Below are 16395 nucleotides of genomic sequence, written 5' to 3'. Positions count from 1 at the left end.
ATATTATGGATTTCTAGAGTTGTGAATGCATTGTGGTTTAAGGACAGTTTGATATCAGACCCTGTGATCTGCTTAATTCGTATTAAACATTCTTATACGAATGCCTTGTGAGATGATGATACGAGCATACTGTCCCATCAGTTTTCATTATAATTGATGGAAGGTTGATCGTCCCTTCTAACTCTGTAAAAGTTTGTTATGCTTTTAATTTTTAATTGTTCTGAAGTTTTTCAAAGAGATCCTGAATTACTTAATGGATTATAACTATAAATAGTTGATTAACCTTTTTTCCCTTTGTTTTTTAAGGAAACAGCAGAACCAATATTTCCTAGCCCTCTTTCAGAACAAACCTCAGTACCTCTCCTCTTTGCTTGTACAGCCAGTGCCAAAACAGTAGTTGCCAATCCGTTATTGCACCTTAGTAATCTAACACATGATATTCTGCATGCCATAATAAACTTTGATTCACCACCCCATCCTGATATCCAAAGCAATAAAGTAAGTATGCTTGGTTTCAGACATTTAATTTACCTATATACTATGATAAAACTAAAAGATAAGTGTTAAGGCTTTTTATAAACAATTTTAAACATCATCCTATGCATAGTGATTGTTTCATTGCCAAGTTTATATTGGTTTTGATCAAAGAAAACATTTGGTTGTAGGCCAAGTTCATCTTACTTGTATTACTTATACCCAATAGGGTACTTCAATTTTTAAGTTTTACTTTGTCTTATTTAACAGCATCATTTTGGTAAGCGTAATAGTGTGTATGCACATTTATGAGTAAATCTTCAGCAGTACACTTAGCCAAAAAGCTGGGGTTTTTTTAGAGACAGAAACTTAATATTATGTAAAAGTACTAGTATCTCTTTGTTTTTCCTCATAGTCTGCATTTGATTCTCTCCCCCACCTCACAGGCTGTGATATCATGCCATCCATTTTCTTTTTGTCTAGTGGTAGCCTCTCCTACAGTTTTACCTTCCTGGATAACCTTAACCCTTATAAATTAATTTTGTCACTTTTTTTCCTATACTGCTCAGTAGAATAAATGCCCACATTGCATATTATACAATTAGGAATTTAATTTTGTTTAGATTGTGCTGATTTTAACCAAACTTCATTCCATATTCAACTTTAATAATAAGCAAATAATAAGCATAACCCTGGCGTATCAGCTTTTGCTGCTTAAGAGCCACCCTGAAACATTAATAGCTTAAAATAGCCATGATTTATTTTGCTCATGATTCTGTGGGCCAACTGGACTGATAGCTAGATACCTTCATTTGTCTTTGGTCAGCAGGCAGGTTGACTGGATTCTGGATGACCTAGGATGGCCTTATTTACATTACTGGTGGTTGGCAGACTTGTTTGCAAGGTTGACAGGAAACTTTGGGATGACCAAAGACTTTAGGATGTGTCTCATCCTCCAGTAGGCAAGCCTAGAGTATTAGCCTGGGTTCTCTAAAGAAATAGAGCCAGTAGGATGTGTGCGTGTGTTTTTATAGAAGGAGCCTTGTTGTAAGCAGTTGGCTCACTTAATTATGGAGGCCGAGAAGTCTCAGGATCTTCAGTTGGCGAGTTGGAGACCCAGGAAAACAGATTGTGTAGGTCCAGTCTAAGTACAAAGGCCTGAGAACCAGGATAGGTAATAGTGTAAGTTCCAGTCCAAATTCCAGCAGGCCTGAGACCCAAGAAGAGCCAGTGTTTCAGTTCTAGTCCCAAGGTAGGAAAAGACCAGTGTCCCAGCTCAGTGCAGCCAGGCAGAAGTTCCCTCATACTCAGCTTTTTTGTTCTATTCAGGTCTTCGATTGATTGGATAAGGCCCGCTCACAATCAGGAGGGCAATCGTCTTTACTCAGTCTACCAATTCAAATATCAACCTCATCCAAATTTACCCTAACAGACACATCCATAATAACGTTTGACCAAACGTCTGGGCACCCCTTGGCCCAGTTAAATGTACACATAAAATTAACCATTTCACCTGGATTATTTCATATAGTGGTTCCAGGGGTTTAAAGAGCAAAAGTAGAATTTGCAAGGCCTTTAGAGAACTCGGTTCAGAAATAACACATCACTTCTGCCGTGTCCTCTTGCACAAAGCAAGTCTCAGCCCAAATTCAGTAAGTGGCGAAATAGACTCCACCTTTTGATTGGAGAAGCTAGAAAATATTATCGTTTTTGTAGTCTGTTGTATGTGGTCCTCGCTGTCTTCATTCATATGATGTCCTTGATTTTAATTCGTATCACATGTCTATTGATCATTGAAGGAAAAATAGCAGTTAGATTTTAATATGCACAAAGAGTATCATACCTTATAATTAGATCAAGAATCTGGTCTTTTAATAGTCTAGCCTCCTTTCTTACCTAGATTAAGCTTCTCCCTCATCTTCAGATCTACTTCTGTTACTTCTCTTGTCATGCCATGTTTGGAGCCCTGTCTTCCTCAGTACACGTATTTGCCTTTCAGTTGCTGTCTTTCATACCTTCTTTCTTTAAAATTTCACTCTCTTCAAATTGTTTTCTGTAGTAACTCGACTGTGTGATAGCATATTCTTCAGTGATCTGTTCATAAGTGAACTGTCATTTACCAGGCTGGACTTCATATTTTGGTTGAAGAAGGAGCAGTTTAAGTCTTGGAGGGCTTGCTTTTAATGCATGGCTCATTGCACTACTGAATAAGCTAACATCTGTTCTCATTTGCCCTTAAAACAAATTAGGTAGTAGGTGTCTGTTTTATAATTTCTGCCAAAGTCCTCAGGTTTTGTGTGTTTGTTTGTGTGTGTTTTTAATTTGTTTGTCACAAGACCTTTCAGACAGAAATGAGTATTAGGGAGAAAAAGGAAATAGTTTATAAGGGCAAAATCGTTTTTTCATCTTTTTAAAAATGCTGATTATATTAGGTCTTGAAAAAAAGCTACATTTTTCAAAGTTATAACTCTGTTGTTTTTTTTTTTTCCAGGTATATGTAATGCATACTTTAGCAGCTTCACTTTCTGCTTGTATTTATCAGTGCCTTTGTGGTAGTCATAACTACAGGTAAATATCTTGTGAAATTTAAGAATGTTTGCAGTAACTGATGAGGTTTGAGAATTTGTATGCTCTTGCTCTAGAAATCCTGTGTACTGCAGTCCACCTTAAATAATGCAAAAAGCATATGGCTGAAGTGTTGAGTCCTTTTTTTTCATCTTTGAAATTTTAGCATATATCTTTATGGCAAATGCATCTCAAGTAAACTCTTCACAATATAACTTATTTAGCAGCCTTTTATTGATCACTGTCTAATGCTGGACATTGTGATATACGCTGGAATAAGATCTCCTTCCTTAAGGTCACTAGTTAGAGACAAACATGTGAAATGATAAATGATACGTAACATGACATCATACTTAAATGATATGTCCTATAAGATGATAGGTAGTAAAATCTCAGGGAGCACAGAGGAGGGAGTGACTGACTTGGAACTGAGAAAATTTTTACAGAGTAGTTGATGTTTATGATTTTTCTCTTTATGTCCTAAGGTTTCACTTAGGACATAAAGATAATAAAGCCTAAATAATTTAAAGCCTAGATAATTTATCTAGGCTTTCAAAACATGTTGTTTGACAGTGTGGGGGTCTATATCTTTCTTTAGTTCTTTGAAATTCCCTTACTCTATTTCTTCGAATATTTTATCTTCTCTCTTCTCTTTCCTTATATGAGACAGATATTGGAACTTGTGGGTCCCTCTTATTTTTCTTTTAGCTTTCCTCTCAAATGATCCCTTTCATTATTTCTTTATTTATTTTTTGCTTCATTTCAGGAGAAATCCTAGCTTCATTTTCCAGACACTAACTCATTCTTCAGCAATGTCCTATCTTTTATTTAGCCTATTTGAGTTTGTTTTAGAAATTCTATTTTCAATTTTAATATCTCTTTATTTATTTTAATAGCCACTTAAAAAAAATAACTTACTGTCTTTTTTTTAGTTTTATTTTTTTTTAACATCTCTTGAGTATAAACCACTTTCCTTGATGTTCTGGTAAGTCTTTGCTTCCTCAGGTGTAGGTATGTCGCTGAGTTTGTTTTCTCTTACGTGATGTCAACATTCCTTTGTGTTGATTTTTGATTATCTGTTTATCTTATGTGTTTGAATTCTCCCAGGGGTCACCTCAGCTTACTACTCTGGTTATGTATTCCCATAGTAGCTTCAACTTGATTTCTTTGACCTTGGTCCTCCAAAAGTTCACTTTCTTATTACTGAGTATGGCTTTGTTTTCATCAACATATTTTTATCTTTCTTATCATTTCCATAGGCTTACTTTAGCAGGGGAGATTTTTGGTTTTTGTTACTCTTCCATCTTGAAAATGGAAAGTAAAGCAAGAGAAGCTATTTCCATATGTATCAAACTGTTAGAACTAAGACAACTTGCCAGTTAGAACAGATCTAAACAAATAAGTGTGCTATTTTTAAATATTATATTCATTTACTTAACATATGATATAGGAACTACTGACAGGGTTTAACAAATTTTTCGTACCATTTTTCTATCGTATTTATTTCATAGTTTGTGTCAAGCTGTAATTTATTTTGTCCATTGATCAGTTTATTTAGTTTTAGCTTAAAGTGCCATTTAATTAGAGAAGCTTACCCTGAATTCCCAAACTGTGTGATATCACTCCTCCCATTTGCTTTCATATCACTGTATGCATAGGTTTTGTCTTTAAAAACAGTATGATAAAATTATTTGTGTCTGATTCCCCCACCAGACTATAAATCACATGAGGACGGAAACCATGTGTTTCATTAAACACCTGTTATCTGGTGCATATACCTGATATAACCTACCCTAGTGTAGGGTAGAATAGCCATTAAATATCAAATTGAACCTAAACTGACTTTTTCAACTCAGTAACCTTGTTTTAAATTTTGATATATAAGCTTGCTACTTGTGGTCAATAATGATTTAGTTTTTTCATTTGTACATATTTTATGTCTTACAGTACATATATTTAAAAGCTATCATATCTGTTTTAATTCAGAAAATATAAAGGACACTTTGTTTTATTATAATACTAGACTATAAAGCACAGTACTTAGGTGTAAAGCTGTATAACTAATACACAAAATTTTGTATTTAAGGTACCCTAGATGATCTAAAACATGGAAGTATTACGTGTGAAATTCATTTTAGATCATTGTATGTTATTATTGTTTTATTATATCGTTGTTATTGTAGGTAATTATAGATTGTTATTATTTAAATTTTTTTTTCTTAGTTCATTTCAAACAAATCAGTTTACTGGAATGGTGTATCAGACAGTACTGCTTCCCCATCGACATTCTTTGAAAACAGGAAGCTTAGATGAAGCCATAACTCCCAATACATCACCAGCTCAGTGGCCAGGTATAAATAATTTATATATGTGTGAGTGTTTTTCTTAGCCTTATTGAATTTAATCAGATGAGGAAAAAGTAGGTTTGGCTTGGGTTTGCTGTATGATAATCATTGTTGTTAACTATTGTTAGAATTGATACCAGTTTATTATTCACCACTTATTACAAATTATCCAGTTATGTAATGTTAGTTTTTCCTTTATCATCATACTAAAATAACTCAAATATTTTGTTATATCACTTTTTATAATTTTGCTTTTGTCGTAATAGAAAAACATTTGTTATGGCAATGAAATTTTATCTATCAGATTTGAATCAGATTACAGATTTCCAGCGTTTGTCTAAATTGAACAAGTAGCTCAACATTTATGCATTAACTGCAATAACCTCTACTAGTCTATGAATCTATGGCAGAAAATATTTTAATCCTGATGCTGTAACTTTTTTCAAAAATTAGGAAGTGTTGATTATTTATTAATTTATTGTCAATGATAGCTAATGGTAGCTATGTTTGTTGTTTCTCCTAGGAATAACTTCTCTAATCCGACTTTTGAATTCTTCTGGGGAGGAAGCCCAGTCAGGGCTTACAGTCTTGCTCTGTGAGATTCTCACAGCAGTGTATCTTAGTCTCTTCATCCATGGCTTGGCAACACATTCTAGTAACGAACTATTTCGGATTGTGGCCCACCCTCTAAATGAAAAAATGTGGTCTGCTGTATTTGGTGGAGGTGCACATGTTCCCAGCAAAGAACAGACACGCTCAAAAGCTTTACCTGGTTAGTTTTTAAACTATTTTATTTTATTTTTTAAGGCTACAGCTTTATTTTTTCATCTGAATGATAACTTTGTTAAATGTAATTACATTTTAATTCATTCACAGAAAGTTCTGTTACAGACCATTTTCTTAAAGCATGAACAAATAGTTTTGTGGTAAATATGCAGTATAAAGTTTCTGGTGTAATTATCAGACTTTAAGATACTCATGTACCAGTGATTAGAACTATCTAATGTAATTTAAAGTCTTTTACTATTGAAATTTTCATTTGTTTTGAAATATACTGTAACATTGGTTTTTGTTCTATCCCAAATCAGATCTCTCTTCTTTCTTTGGCAGGAAGGTACTTTGCTATGCCTAGCCCCCACCAGGTAGTGGTATTCTCCATGGAATGTGTGGGCTTTTCCAAAGCTCTTTCAGCCATCAGTTCTCATAGCCCTCCCAGTCTTGCAGGCAAGATATTAGCTTTAGAAATAGGCTTTTACAGTTCAGCTTGCTTTGTGTTGTTTTGGAGGGGTTGGGGTACAGTGGGCCAGTTTTATTTTGTTTGGCACTTAGCAAACTGAAAATTTTCCATTAATCAAGTCATATTTTTGATTTAAAACAATGATTAGCATTTTAGAAAACCATCCCTGCTTTTTTATTATGCTTTAAGTTCTTCATTTTGATGTTTTCTATTCCTTAGACTTTAACATATTTTTAAATGTGTAGAAATAAACGTCAGTGCTAATCATGATAAATCAGACTGTGGCTTGAAATGACTGGAAAAACATTTCAAATAAGGCTGCTTTATGTTCTGCATATTATGATTCCAGCCATTAGGGTTTTGGATTTCTAAGTGTTCATAATATCATGCAAAGTAAGTATTTTAAACAATTGTATTACCTTTTCTTAACTTTCTAATGTTGTAACTATAGGTACTGTATTTATTTAAAGATTGAAACAAGCTTTTGACCTGAAAAGAATCTTCATGATGCTTTCTGCCTTTAAGTTTTTTTATTAGCCCATATGTGATAGTCTTGGCTTAAAAATTTTTAACAATATTTTAAATTTTGTAACATCTCCTTTCTAATTTTTAAAGAGTAATTTCCTGTCCTTTATTTTTTATATGGATAAAAATAGAAAAGACTAACTTATGAAACTCATGTTGGAATATATACTTAACTTCAGGTATTTGAATTCATTTTAGAAAAAATTTCAAAGTCTGAGAGGGAGTACGATTTATAGGTCTACTGAGATTAAAGACTGTGATCTTGTTATTACAACATGTTATAAAGGGATAAATTCTTGAAATAGAATGTCCACATACTTGTAAAAAATTAAAAATATATTTTTACTAACCAGTCAGCAAGCCTCAACTTAAACAATTCCTGGAGCATTTCTGAGCACAGATACATAAACAACCTTACTCAAAGTCCAGGTTGTTCTTTGTTTAACCACTCAGATATAGCTGTTTGTAGTTACAAATATCATATAATCAACTCTATCTCACCACTTACTGAATCCGAAATAATCAAAGTGAAAAAAATTATCTGCATCTGTATGTTTAACCTCTTGCGTTGGGACATGGTAGCCAAATAATACAGGATACTTAAAAAATGAGGTTTACTTAGTGATGGGGCTGGATATAGCCACATATAGATTATGTGATGCTTATCTGTCTATAAGAACCCAGAAACAATTCTGAATGCAATCAATCATGGATGTAACTGAAGGAGCATGTACAGAAAACATAAATGACATGATTCATCAGTTTGCTAACCAGAAAAAAGAGTACGCTCATTTAATGATGAAACCAAAGGTCTGCTATTTCTAAAGCTGATTTAGTTTGTGAAGGAACAAGTAGAAAAAGAAAAAAATAGAAAAACAGAATAAAGGGAAGAAGTGAAGATACTAAGTAGTAAAGGCAGTAATAGTAATTAGAAGTAGCAGTCCTGTGAGACAGATAAACTGACAGTTGGAGAGACAAAATCTGAGAACAGAAAATCAACCAAGACAAAGGGACAAGCAGGGGTGGCTTTCAGTATAAGGCAGAGTTCTGAAATCTCAGTTTTTGAAGGCATTATTATGTTGTTCTGAAAGCACACCAACTAAAGCAGCACAGCAGCTTGATAAATTTTAGGTTGTAAGTAAGCAGCCCTGTATGTTCGAATTACTGTTGAATGTAATCATGATGTCTTAAGAGTGTAATTAAATTAGATAATATTCAGTATACATTGTTGACCAAGGGAATAAAATGATGTGTTTTAGAAAAGTTGATCTGAATTCAGCCAAAATTGTTATATATATTGATATATTTTTAGTTTCTAGTGTTTAAATATGGCCAAATGAAAACTGACAGGTCTTGAATACTTCATTTTCCTGACAACCTATTCATCTATTCAGTGTCAATGTATTGTATATTGAAGATGAAATACATGCTTAGAACCCTTAAAAATCTGTTTTTAAAAAGTGTTTTCATAAACTTAGTACTATGAGAAGATTTTAAAAGTTACCATTTGTTTTCCTTGTTCTGGTATAAATTCTGATTTAAATTTTCTTTGCAATAATGGTCTTACGAACTAAATTATTTTTCTTTCTACATGTCTATTATATACTTAATGTACTTTTAGTGACATAAAATTTAAATATGACTTAAGCTTTGTAATATAAGAAAATGGTAGATGATTTTTATTAGACTTTAACTCAGCAGGTCAGAGTTCTTAACAAAAATGTTAAGGTACATAAATCAGTATTTTATTTTTTAATCAAATTTACTTTGTGATTCCTACATATGTTAATGAGGGATTTATTTTTTCTAATTAATTAAAACTATAGCGTGGGTGAATGTTCATGGAGTTCTGAATTATTCTATTATGGTTAAGTTTTAAAGGAGACAATCATAAGCAATAGCAGTTTTTGAAAAACTACTTTTTTTTCTGTTAACAGTGAGAAATCCATACTTTTGCTTTTTATTGCATATTGTAAAGCAAAACAAAATATTTTAAGAATTTTTGTTGTGTTTCATAATAATGTTTGCAGGTATAAGAATTGTCGTTATTCCTGTGCATACCTTAGTTTTTCTTTACCTACATTCTAACTTCTTGATGCCCCTTAATTCATAAGCTCTATCTATATCCAAGTTCCTTTTCATTTCTCCCTAATGCTGATTTTTTTCTTTTATTACTAGTAAAGTAGCCATTTACTACCTTAATAATGGAACAGTAGAATCAGTTTGTATCCAAGGAGTGACACAGTTCTTGATATTTTATTATTAGCTTTTTTCAGAAACAAATGGTTAAGCACCCAGCAGCTACACAGTTTCTCTTGGTGCCCCTCAGCTTCATGACCACTCGAACCCAACATGATATAAGCATAAAGTTGTCTTAGGTCTTGCTGCAATTTGAGGGAAAAGAGGAGGTAGCATCTACCCTAATGATACGCTTCAAATCATTTCTTGTTTGCTAGGAGGTATCACTAAGGTCTTTTCATTTGTAGCATTTCAGGTAATATAACATTCGGTACTGTGAACCTGTTTGCCGTTTTTCCCCTGTTGTCCTTGTGCATCAGAAATATTTCAATAAGAAGTTTTATACTTCTGGAATTGAGTCTGTAATTTTAAATGTTTCCCCTCAGTGTGGTTAATTTCTTGTTTTCATGTCAATTATCTGGGTTCACACACTGTACTTGCAAATGTTTTTCTCTCTTAAAAAATTTTTTTTGTTTTGCTTTAAAAACTCTGCTTTTTTATGACATAGCAAGCTTGGTAAAATCTGTGAATTTAGCACTGTAAGTTTTATTTTTCCCTAAACGTCTGTGTTCACATCACATGCCTTCTAATAATCTAAAAACAAAACAAGGAGAATAGTAATATTTGTCAAGTGATAAATTTATTTTAAAGCATAGCATTAATTTTTTTTGACAGATTAAAAAAATACCCTTATATTCTAAATTTTTTACTCAATGAGAATTTGGTAAAACCACTGTTTAAGTTTTAGAATGTATATAAATGTATGCAACAGATATATTAGAAACATGATTGTTGATTATCAATTGCTTATAAGATCAGAGAGAAAAAATTACACATTGAATATGATGGTTCTTTTTAAAGTCATTTGAATGATTACATACCACTTTTTAGCAATCCCTTTGTATACTAATTTTATTCATCTTTATTTCATTTTTTCTGAAGTAACTAAATTATTCTGTTAGACTCAGCTTGGCTGTAGCTTGATATAATGCATGAGCATGCTGTTTATGCAAGCTAAGTAGCTTCAAGCAATAAAACAAAATTGTATTAAAACACAAATACTTGCATTCCTTTGGAAGGTAAGTGACTTCTTGCTGTAACCATTAAAGAAGAATATTGGTGTGCCTTAGTATGGGGTTGTTTACCTATCTATTAGACCATGACTATGTCCAGGAGATCCTTGATTTTCTATTGGTGATTTGCATCTAGTGACTTAGTATTGATTAAAGATTTGTATAACTTGTTTTTCTTTGCTAATGCCCTTAATACTCTAAGGTAAAGTACTTAGAGAATATTGACTGTTAAATGTTTAGAAGTTAAAACAATAAAGATTGCATTTTCTCCCTCTTCTTTGTTGTTCCACTGAGTAGAAAATTCTACCTCCAAGCCATTTCTAAAAGTCTGAATCAGTTTAGTAGGTAGTTTTGGTGTTTGAATTTTTTAATATTTTCAGTGAAAAATTAGTAGTAGTTTTTTAGTAGATAAAAGGCCAAGTGATTACTGAAGAATCTCATAACTGAGTTGTTGCCTTTAATTACCACTGACATCCCATGGTATTCTTCCCCCCCGCCCCATGATATTTTTAAAAAACAAAATAGAAAGATGTAGATAATTTAGATAACTCAACATTCAGAGAGTAAGGGACAAGATGAGATAAAAACAAAGATCACTATACAAGATGATTTTTGTCTCACTTCCTCCACTATTTTCTTACCTTACTATCATAATAATCTCAGTTTTGTGTATGTACTTACTTGTAGTTAACCTTAGGTCTTATGTAAAAATAGGTGAAATCAGAACAATGAAAATTGTCCTTATTTTATAATACTTTATTTTGTTCTTGTTAGTTTCTTCACTAGTGGAAGAAGGAGAGAAACAGAACAAACGTTTTAGGCCATCAAAAATGTCTTACAGAGAATCTGCCTCAGTGACCTCTTCCTCACCACCAGTAAGCCAGGAATCACTGATAGTTAAAGAGAAGTTCATTCCACCTGAGCTCAGTATCTGGGACTATTTCATTGCCAAGGTAATACAAGTGTTATCCAGATGATTATTTGTGTAGTTAAACAGAAATGAAACTGTTTAAAATAAGTGTAATTGTTGGTGTTTCCAAATATTTTTCCACACTTGTTTAGAAAATTTTCATTTTATCAGGGTACATTATCACAAAATATACCCTAAAATATTTTGGACATATTTCAACCAGGTTTTAAGGCAGTTCTTTTATAAATTATGATCTTTGCATTTTAAACAAAACAACGTTCTTAGTAAGATGAAAAGATAAATTGGTTATTAGCACCTTAATGCTTGATAGTAATTAAGGAATCAAGACTGCCAGAAGTCAAAGTGCCATCCATACTCTAATTCCTTTTCTATACTCCAGGCAGTCCTGCATTGTCCTGATATACACAGATTTCAGTTTTTAGTTAAATAACATCAGTCCCTCAACAACACTGTTCAATTTTAAAGTTACCACAATTTATTAAATATGAGTAATCGCATAAAGTACAAACTTTCCTGCTAGCTATTCAGTCCACAAATCATGATCAGTGACCAATCACAACAGTTCTTTCAAAGTCTGTCAGTGATTGGTCATTTAGTACCTGTTATTCAGTATTCAGTTCATACACAGACAGAAAGGCATGTGGTTGTCTTGCCTCCTTATCTCCCATAATAAACTCAAGTGACATTTTACAAAACTGGCTGATCAGAAGAGGGAATTGGCTAACACAGATAAAAGTGCAACTGAAAAATGCAAAGTGGTAGTACTGGAAGTGAAATTCAAATCAAATATAAGTAAAGTTATAGAAGAAATAGCTAACTTTGGGAATACTGACATTGCTGTCATTTGATACATTTTATATGTACAGCCAGAGGCAATTAGTAAAGGCCAGCTTATCAACATAAATGAGGAAAGTGTGGCAAAAGGATGAAGATGTCCCAGAGATAGTGAAATTGGCAAAAAACTTCACATTAAAAGAACTCTGGGTAATATTTCACAACATTGAAAGTGCAAAGAGTAAAAAGTTGGACGCTGATAAAAAACTTAGAAAGGAGTATGGCGATTTGCTAACGATTAGAAAAGAAGCTTGCTTTGATTCCTGAGTTAGAAGAAGGCCAGCACTGTTCAAAGTACTCTTGATAAATTTCTTACAAAGAAATAAAACACTTTAATTCTCACTGTTTCTAATTACAGTATACTAAATAAGTATTGTTTTTACTATTTTTTTTCATTTTCCTATACATTTATAGCTGACTGTAAAAGTTTTTAATGTTCTGACAAATTTTTAAATGGTCACAGAACATTTGTAATTTTTGCATGGTTCAGGGTAAAGAAGGGCATTTATATCACCTTGTTTCACATTGCCTTTTGCAGTCATTGATTCATTCAACAGATGTTTATTATGTACTCTGTTTATATTGGAATATCTTTATTTCATCTTCATTTTTAAAGCATAGTTTTACTTTTGCTGGGTATATGATTCTTGATCAGCAAGGCCTTCTTTAGTTGTCTTGTTCCTGGATCTGGTTAAATTTCTGGCTGGTCTGCCCTTGTTCCAATCTGTATCTCAGCCTCAGGCTAGTTGAAATGTTAACCTTCCCTAATTGTTTGCTGCTGAGAACTCTTGTTTTTGACAATGCTGCTGGGCATGGAATTCGTTGTTGTTGTTTTTTTAATTGAAGTATAGTTGATTTACAATGTGTTAATTTCTACTGTACAGCAAAGTGATTCAAGTATTTATTTATATACATTATTTTTCATATGGTTTATCACATGATATTGAATATAGATTGAGGACCTTGTTGTTTATCCATTCTCTGTATAGTAGTTTGCATCCCCTAATCCCAAAGTCCCAATCCCTACCTCACCTCCCTCTTGGCAACCACAAGTCTGTTCTCTACGTCTGTGAGTCTGTGAGTCTGTTTCTGTTTCGTAGATAAGTTCATTTATGCCATATTTTAGATTCCACATTTAAGTGATATTATGTGGTATTTATCTTTCTGTTTCTGACCGACTTCACTTCTTTTTTTTTTTTTTTTGCGGTATGCGGGCCTCTCACTGTTGTGGCCTCTCCCGTTGCGGAGCGCAGGCTCAGCGGCCGTGGCTCACGGGCCCAGCCGCTCCGCGGCATATGGGATCTTCCCGGACCAGGGCACGAACCCGTGTCCCCTGCATCGGCAGGCGGACTCTCAACCACTGCGCCACCAGGGAAGCCCCACTTCACTTCTTATAATCTCTAGGTCCATCCATGTTGCTGCAAATGTCATTATTTCATTCTGCAGTGCTGCAGTGAACATTGGGGTGCATGTATCTTTTTGAATTATAGTTTTCTCTGGATTTATGGGCATGGAGTTCTTATTTTTTTTTTTTTTTTTTTTTTTTTGCGTTACGCGGGCCTCTCAATGTTGTGGCCTCTCCCGTTGCGGAGCACAGGCTCCGGACGCGCAGGCTCAGCGGCCATGGCTCACGGGCTCAGCCGCTCCGCGGCATGTGGGATCTTCCCGGACCGGGGCACGAACCCGTGTCCCCTGCATCGGCAGGCGGACTCTCAACCACTGCGCCACCAGGGAAGCCCTGGAGTTCTTATTAAAGTCAGCCCCCTCTGGCCAGGCCACAGAGTTCTTTGTCCTCACAGGCTGCTGTCCCTGATAGAACAAATGGGCCACAGAGGGCAGAGGTTGGGTTAGGAGTACCCCCTGGCCAAAATGCCAGATGCTCACTTTTTACCAGAGATTCAGTAGTTTTTCTTGAATAAATACTTCTCTATGTGTTGTATGTATTTGATTAGTTTCCAGTATCTTTAAATGGTTGTTTTTGACAACTTTTTCCAGTTTCATTACTGCTTTTTGGGAAGAGGACTTACCAAACTCCTTGCTCAGCTTTTCCAGAATTTCTGCCCTCCCTGCTATGTTTCTTTATTGGGCTTCTTTGGACCCAAGATTTTATAAGTTTTCTTTTCAAATTTCCCACATCTCTTCTTTCATCCTCACTCTTAACTGATGACATCATCTTATGTCATTAAAAAAAAATAGAACCAGACAAAAGTCTTTCATCATTCTCTTGTTCTCTCTTGTTATTATCAAGGAAGCATCCTTCCTATCAAAGATTCATTGCTATTCTGAATCCTATCCTTGCTTTTCTTCTCTACCCTTCTCTCTTCACTACTGGCTCTTCCCTTCAGAGCAGAAATGTGCTCTGCTGTCTCCCATTCCAAATCCTGCTTTGATCCCAAAACTTTTTTGAACTATTATCCCATTTCTCTGCTTCCCATCCTCCTTCAACTTTTCAAAACTATAAACACATTATCTTTCTATTACTATAGGTCCCGTTCATATTTACCCATTGTATGACTTGTGACACTACCACCCCACTAAACCTGCTGTTGTTGAGATTCAGGTGGTATCCATGTTATCAAGTATAGGAAACTTCTTTGTCATCATCTTATTTGACTTCTTAGCAGTATTCAACCCATGTGACTATTTCCTCCTTTTTGAATTACTTTTCTCTCTTGTTGTATTGATACCAGTCTCTTCTAGTTTATTTCCTAACCTTACTATTTATTCCTTCATAGTCTTCTTTCTTCTTCCTTTTCTGCCTGACCTGTAAATCTTGATCTTCTTCAAGATTTAGGTTTCTGATATTTATTTTCTTTAGTACTTCCCATGTCACAACCAAAGTCCTCCCATTTTAGTAAACGGCATCTTCATCCTTATAGTTGCTCAAGCCAGAAACCCAGAAATCGTCTTTTCCTTCTCTTTCCCTTGCTCTCCAAATTGATCAGTAAATCTGTGTTTTCCCCCAGATATACCATGAATGTGTTATTTATCTCCATCTCCATCACACACCTGTATCCAGACTGCCAACTCTTGCCTTAGTTACTGATGTCTCCATTTCTTCTCTTGACATTTGACTTTTCTCTCATAAGGCTATGGTCATAGTAACATTCCTAAAGTATAAATCTCAATACCTATCCTCTACTTAAAACTCATCAGTGGCATTCCATTACACTCTTTACTGTGTTGTACAAAAACCCTACCTGATCTGTCATCTGCTGTTCTCTTCAACTTTTCTCCCAACACAACCCTCTTGCTTTAGTAGGCTTCAGCCAAACTTCTTTTTTTTTTTTCATACCAAACTCTTTTACCTTATTAAAGCCTTTTTACATACTATATCTACTACCTAAAATGCTTTTCTTCCCTCTTGTTAAATGGCTTCTTGTCCTTTAGGTCTCACTTAAATGACACTTTTCAAAGAGGCCTTTCATGATCAGCTTATCTCAACTCTTGTTAATATTCTTGATCCCAATGCTATTTTCTTCTTTATAACATAGCTAAATACAATTTATATTTAGTTTTCTATTATTTGCCTGTTTTTTTCCCCCACTAAAATATAAGAGCTGTGAGGACAGTGACTATATATATGTCTTAAAATTTCTTACATTGAGTATACTTTTCACACATAGTGGATACTTAATAAATTTTTGTTGATTGGATGAATAAATAAGGGAATTGTGTAAAGTGATGTTGAAGGCATAGAATGTCAAAAAAGAAGCAACCAAGTACTGGTTACTTTGCTTTCTTATAACAAAGTACCCCAAAATGGGATAAATTGCTAATATTAGACTGTATAATTGAATGTGTTAAATCAGATAGTTGGATGATAAATTCTGTAACTCTTTTATTTTAGCCTTTTCTACCTGCTTCTCAAAGTAGAGCAGAATATGATTCAGAGGAGAGTCTGGAAAGTGATGACGAAGATGAAGATGTTTTAGCTTCAGATTTCCATCTCCAAGAGCATTCTAATTCAAATTCATATAGGTATGGAATATTTAATTTTAAGCTTCTTTAAAAAAATTCATTATGTAATTTTGAAAATAATACATGAAATTAATAGCTTGGTGAATTATATTATAACCCAGATCTCTTTGGCTGAAATTGTTAAATTCCCTTCCTTAACAATAATTCCACAGTTAATTTTTGATTACCCTTGAATGGACAATCTGTACTTTT

General features: G+C 34.0%; 1 protein-coding gene across 3 annotated transcripts in view; it reads left to right on the top strand.

Moving 5' to 3' along the window:
* Positions 1-16395, top strand: part of DMXL1 (Dmx like 1) — a 132943-nt gene that overhangs the window by 58781 nt on the left and 57767 nt on the right. For all 3 annotated transcript variants that reach the window (XM_032625990.1, XM_032625989.1, XM_032625991.1), the window contains exons 25-30: positions 307-498; positions 2966-3042; positions 5263-5390; positions 5908-6156; positions 11232-11410; positions 16073-16203. In XM_032625990.1, the coding sequence (XP_032481881.1) occupies positions 307-498; positions 2966-3042; positions 5263-5390; positions 5908-6156; positions 11232-11410; positions 16073-16203 (956 nt within the window). The remainder of the gene's footprint in view (positions 1-306; positions 499-2965; positions 3043-5262; positions 5391-5907; positions 6157-11231; positions 11411-16072; positions 16204-16395) is intronic.

Source organism: Phocoena sinus, chromosome 3 (assembly GCF_008692025.1).
Source record: "Phocoena sinus isolate mPhoSin1 chromosome 3, mPhoSin1.pri, whole genome shotgun sequence".
Classification (NCBI taxonomy): Eukaryota; Metazoa; Chordata; class Mammalia; order Artiodactyla; family Phocoenidae; genus Phocoena; species Phocoena sinus.
This window is presented reverse-complemented; position numbering and strand designations above follow the sequence as displayed.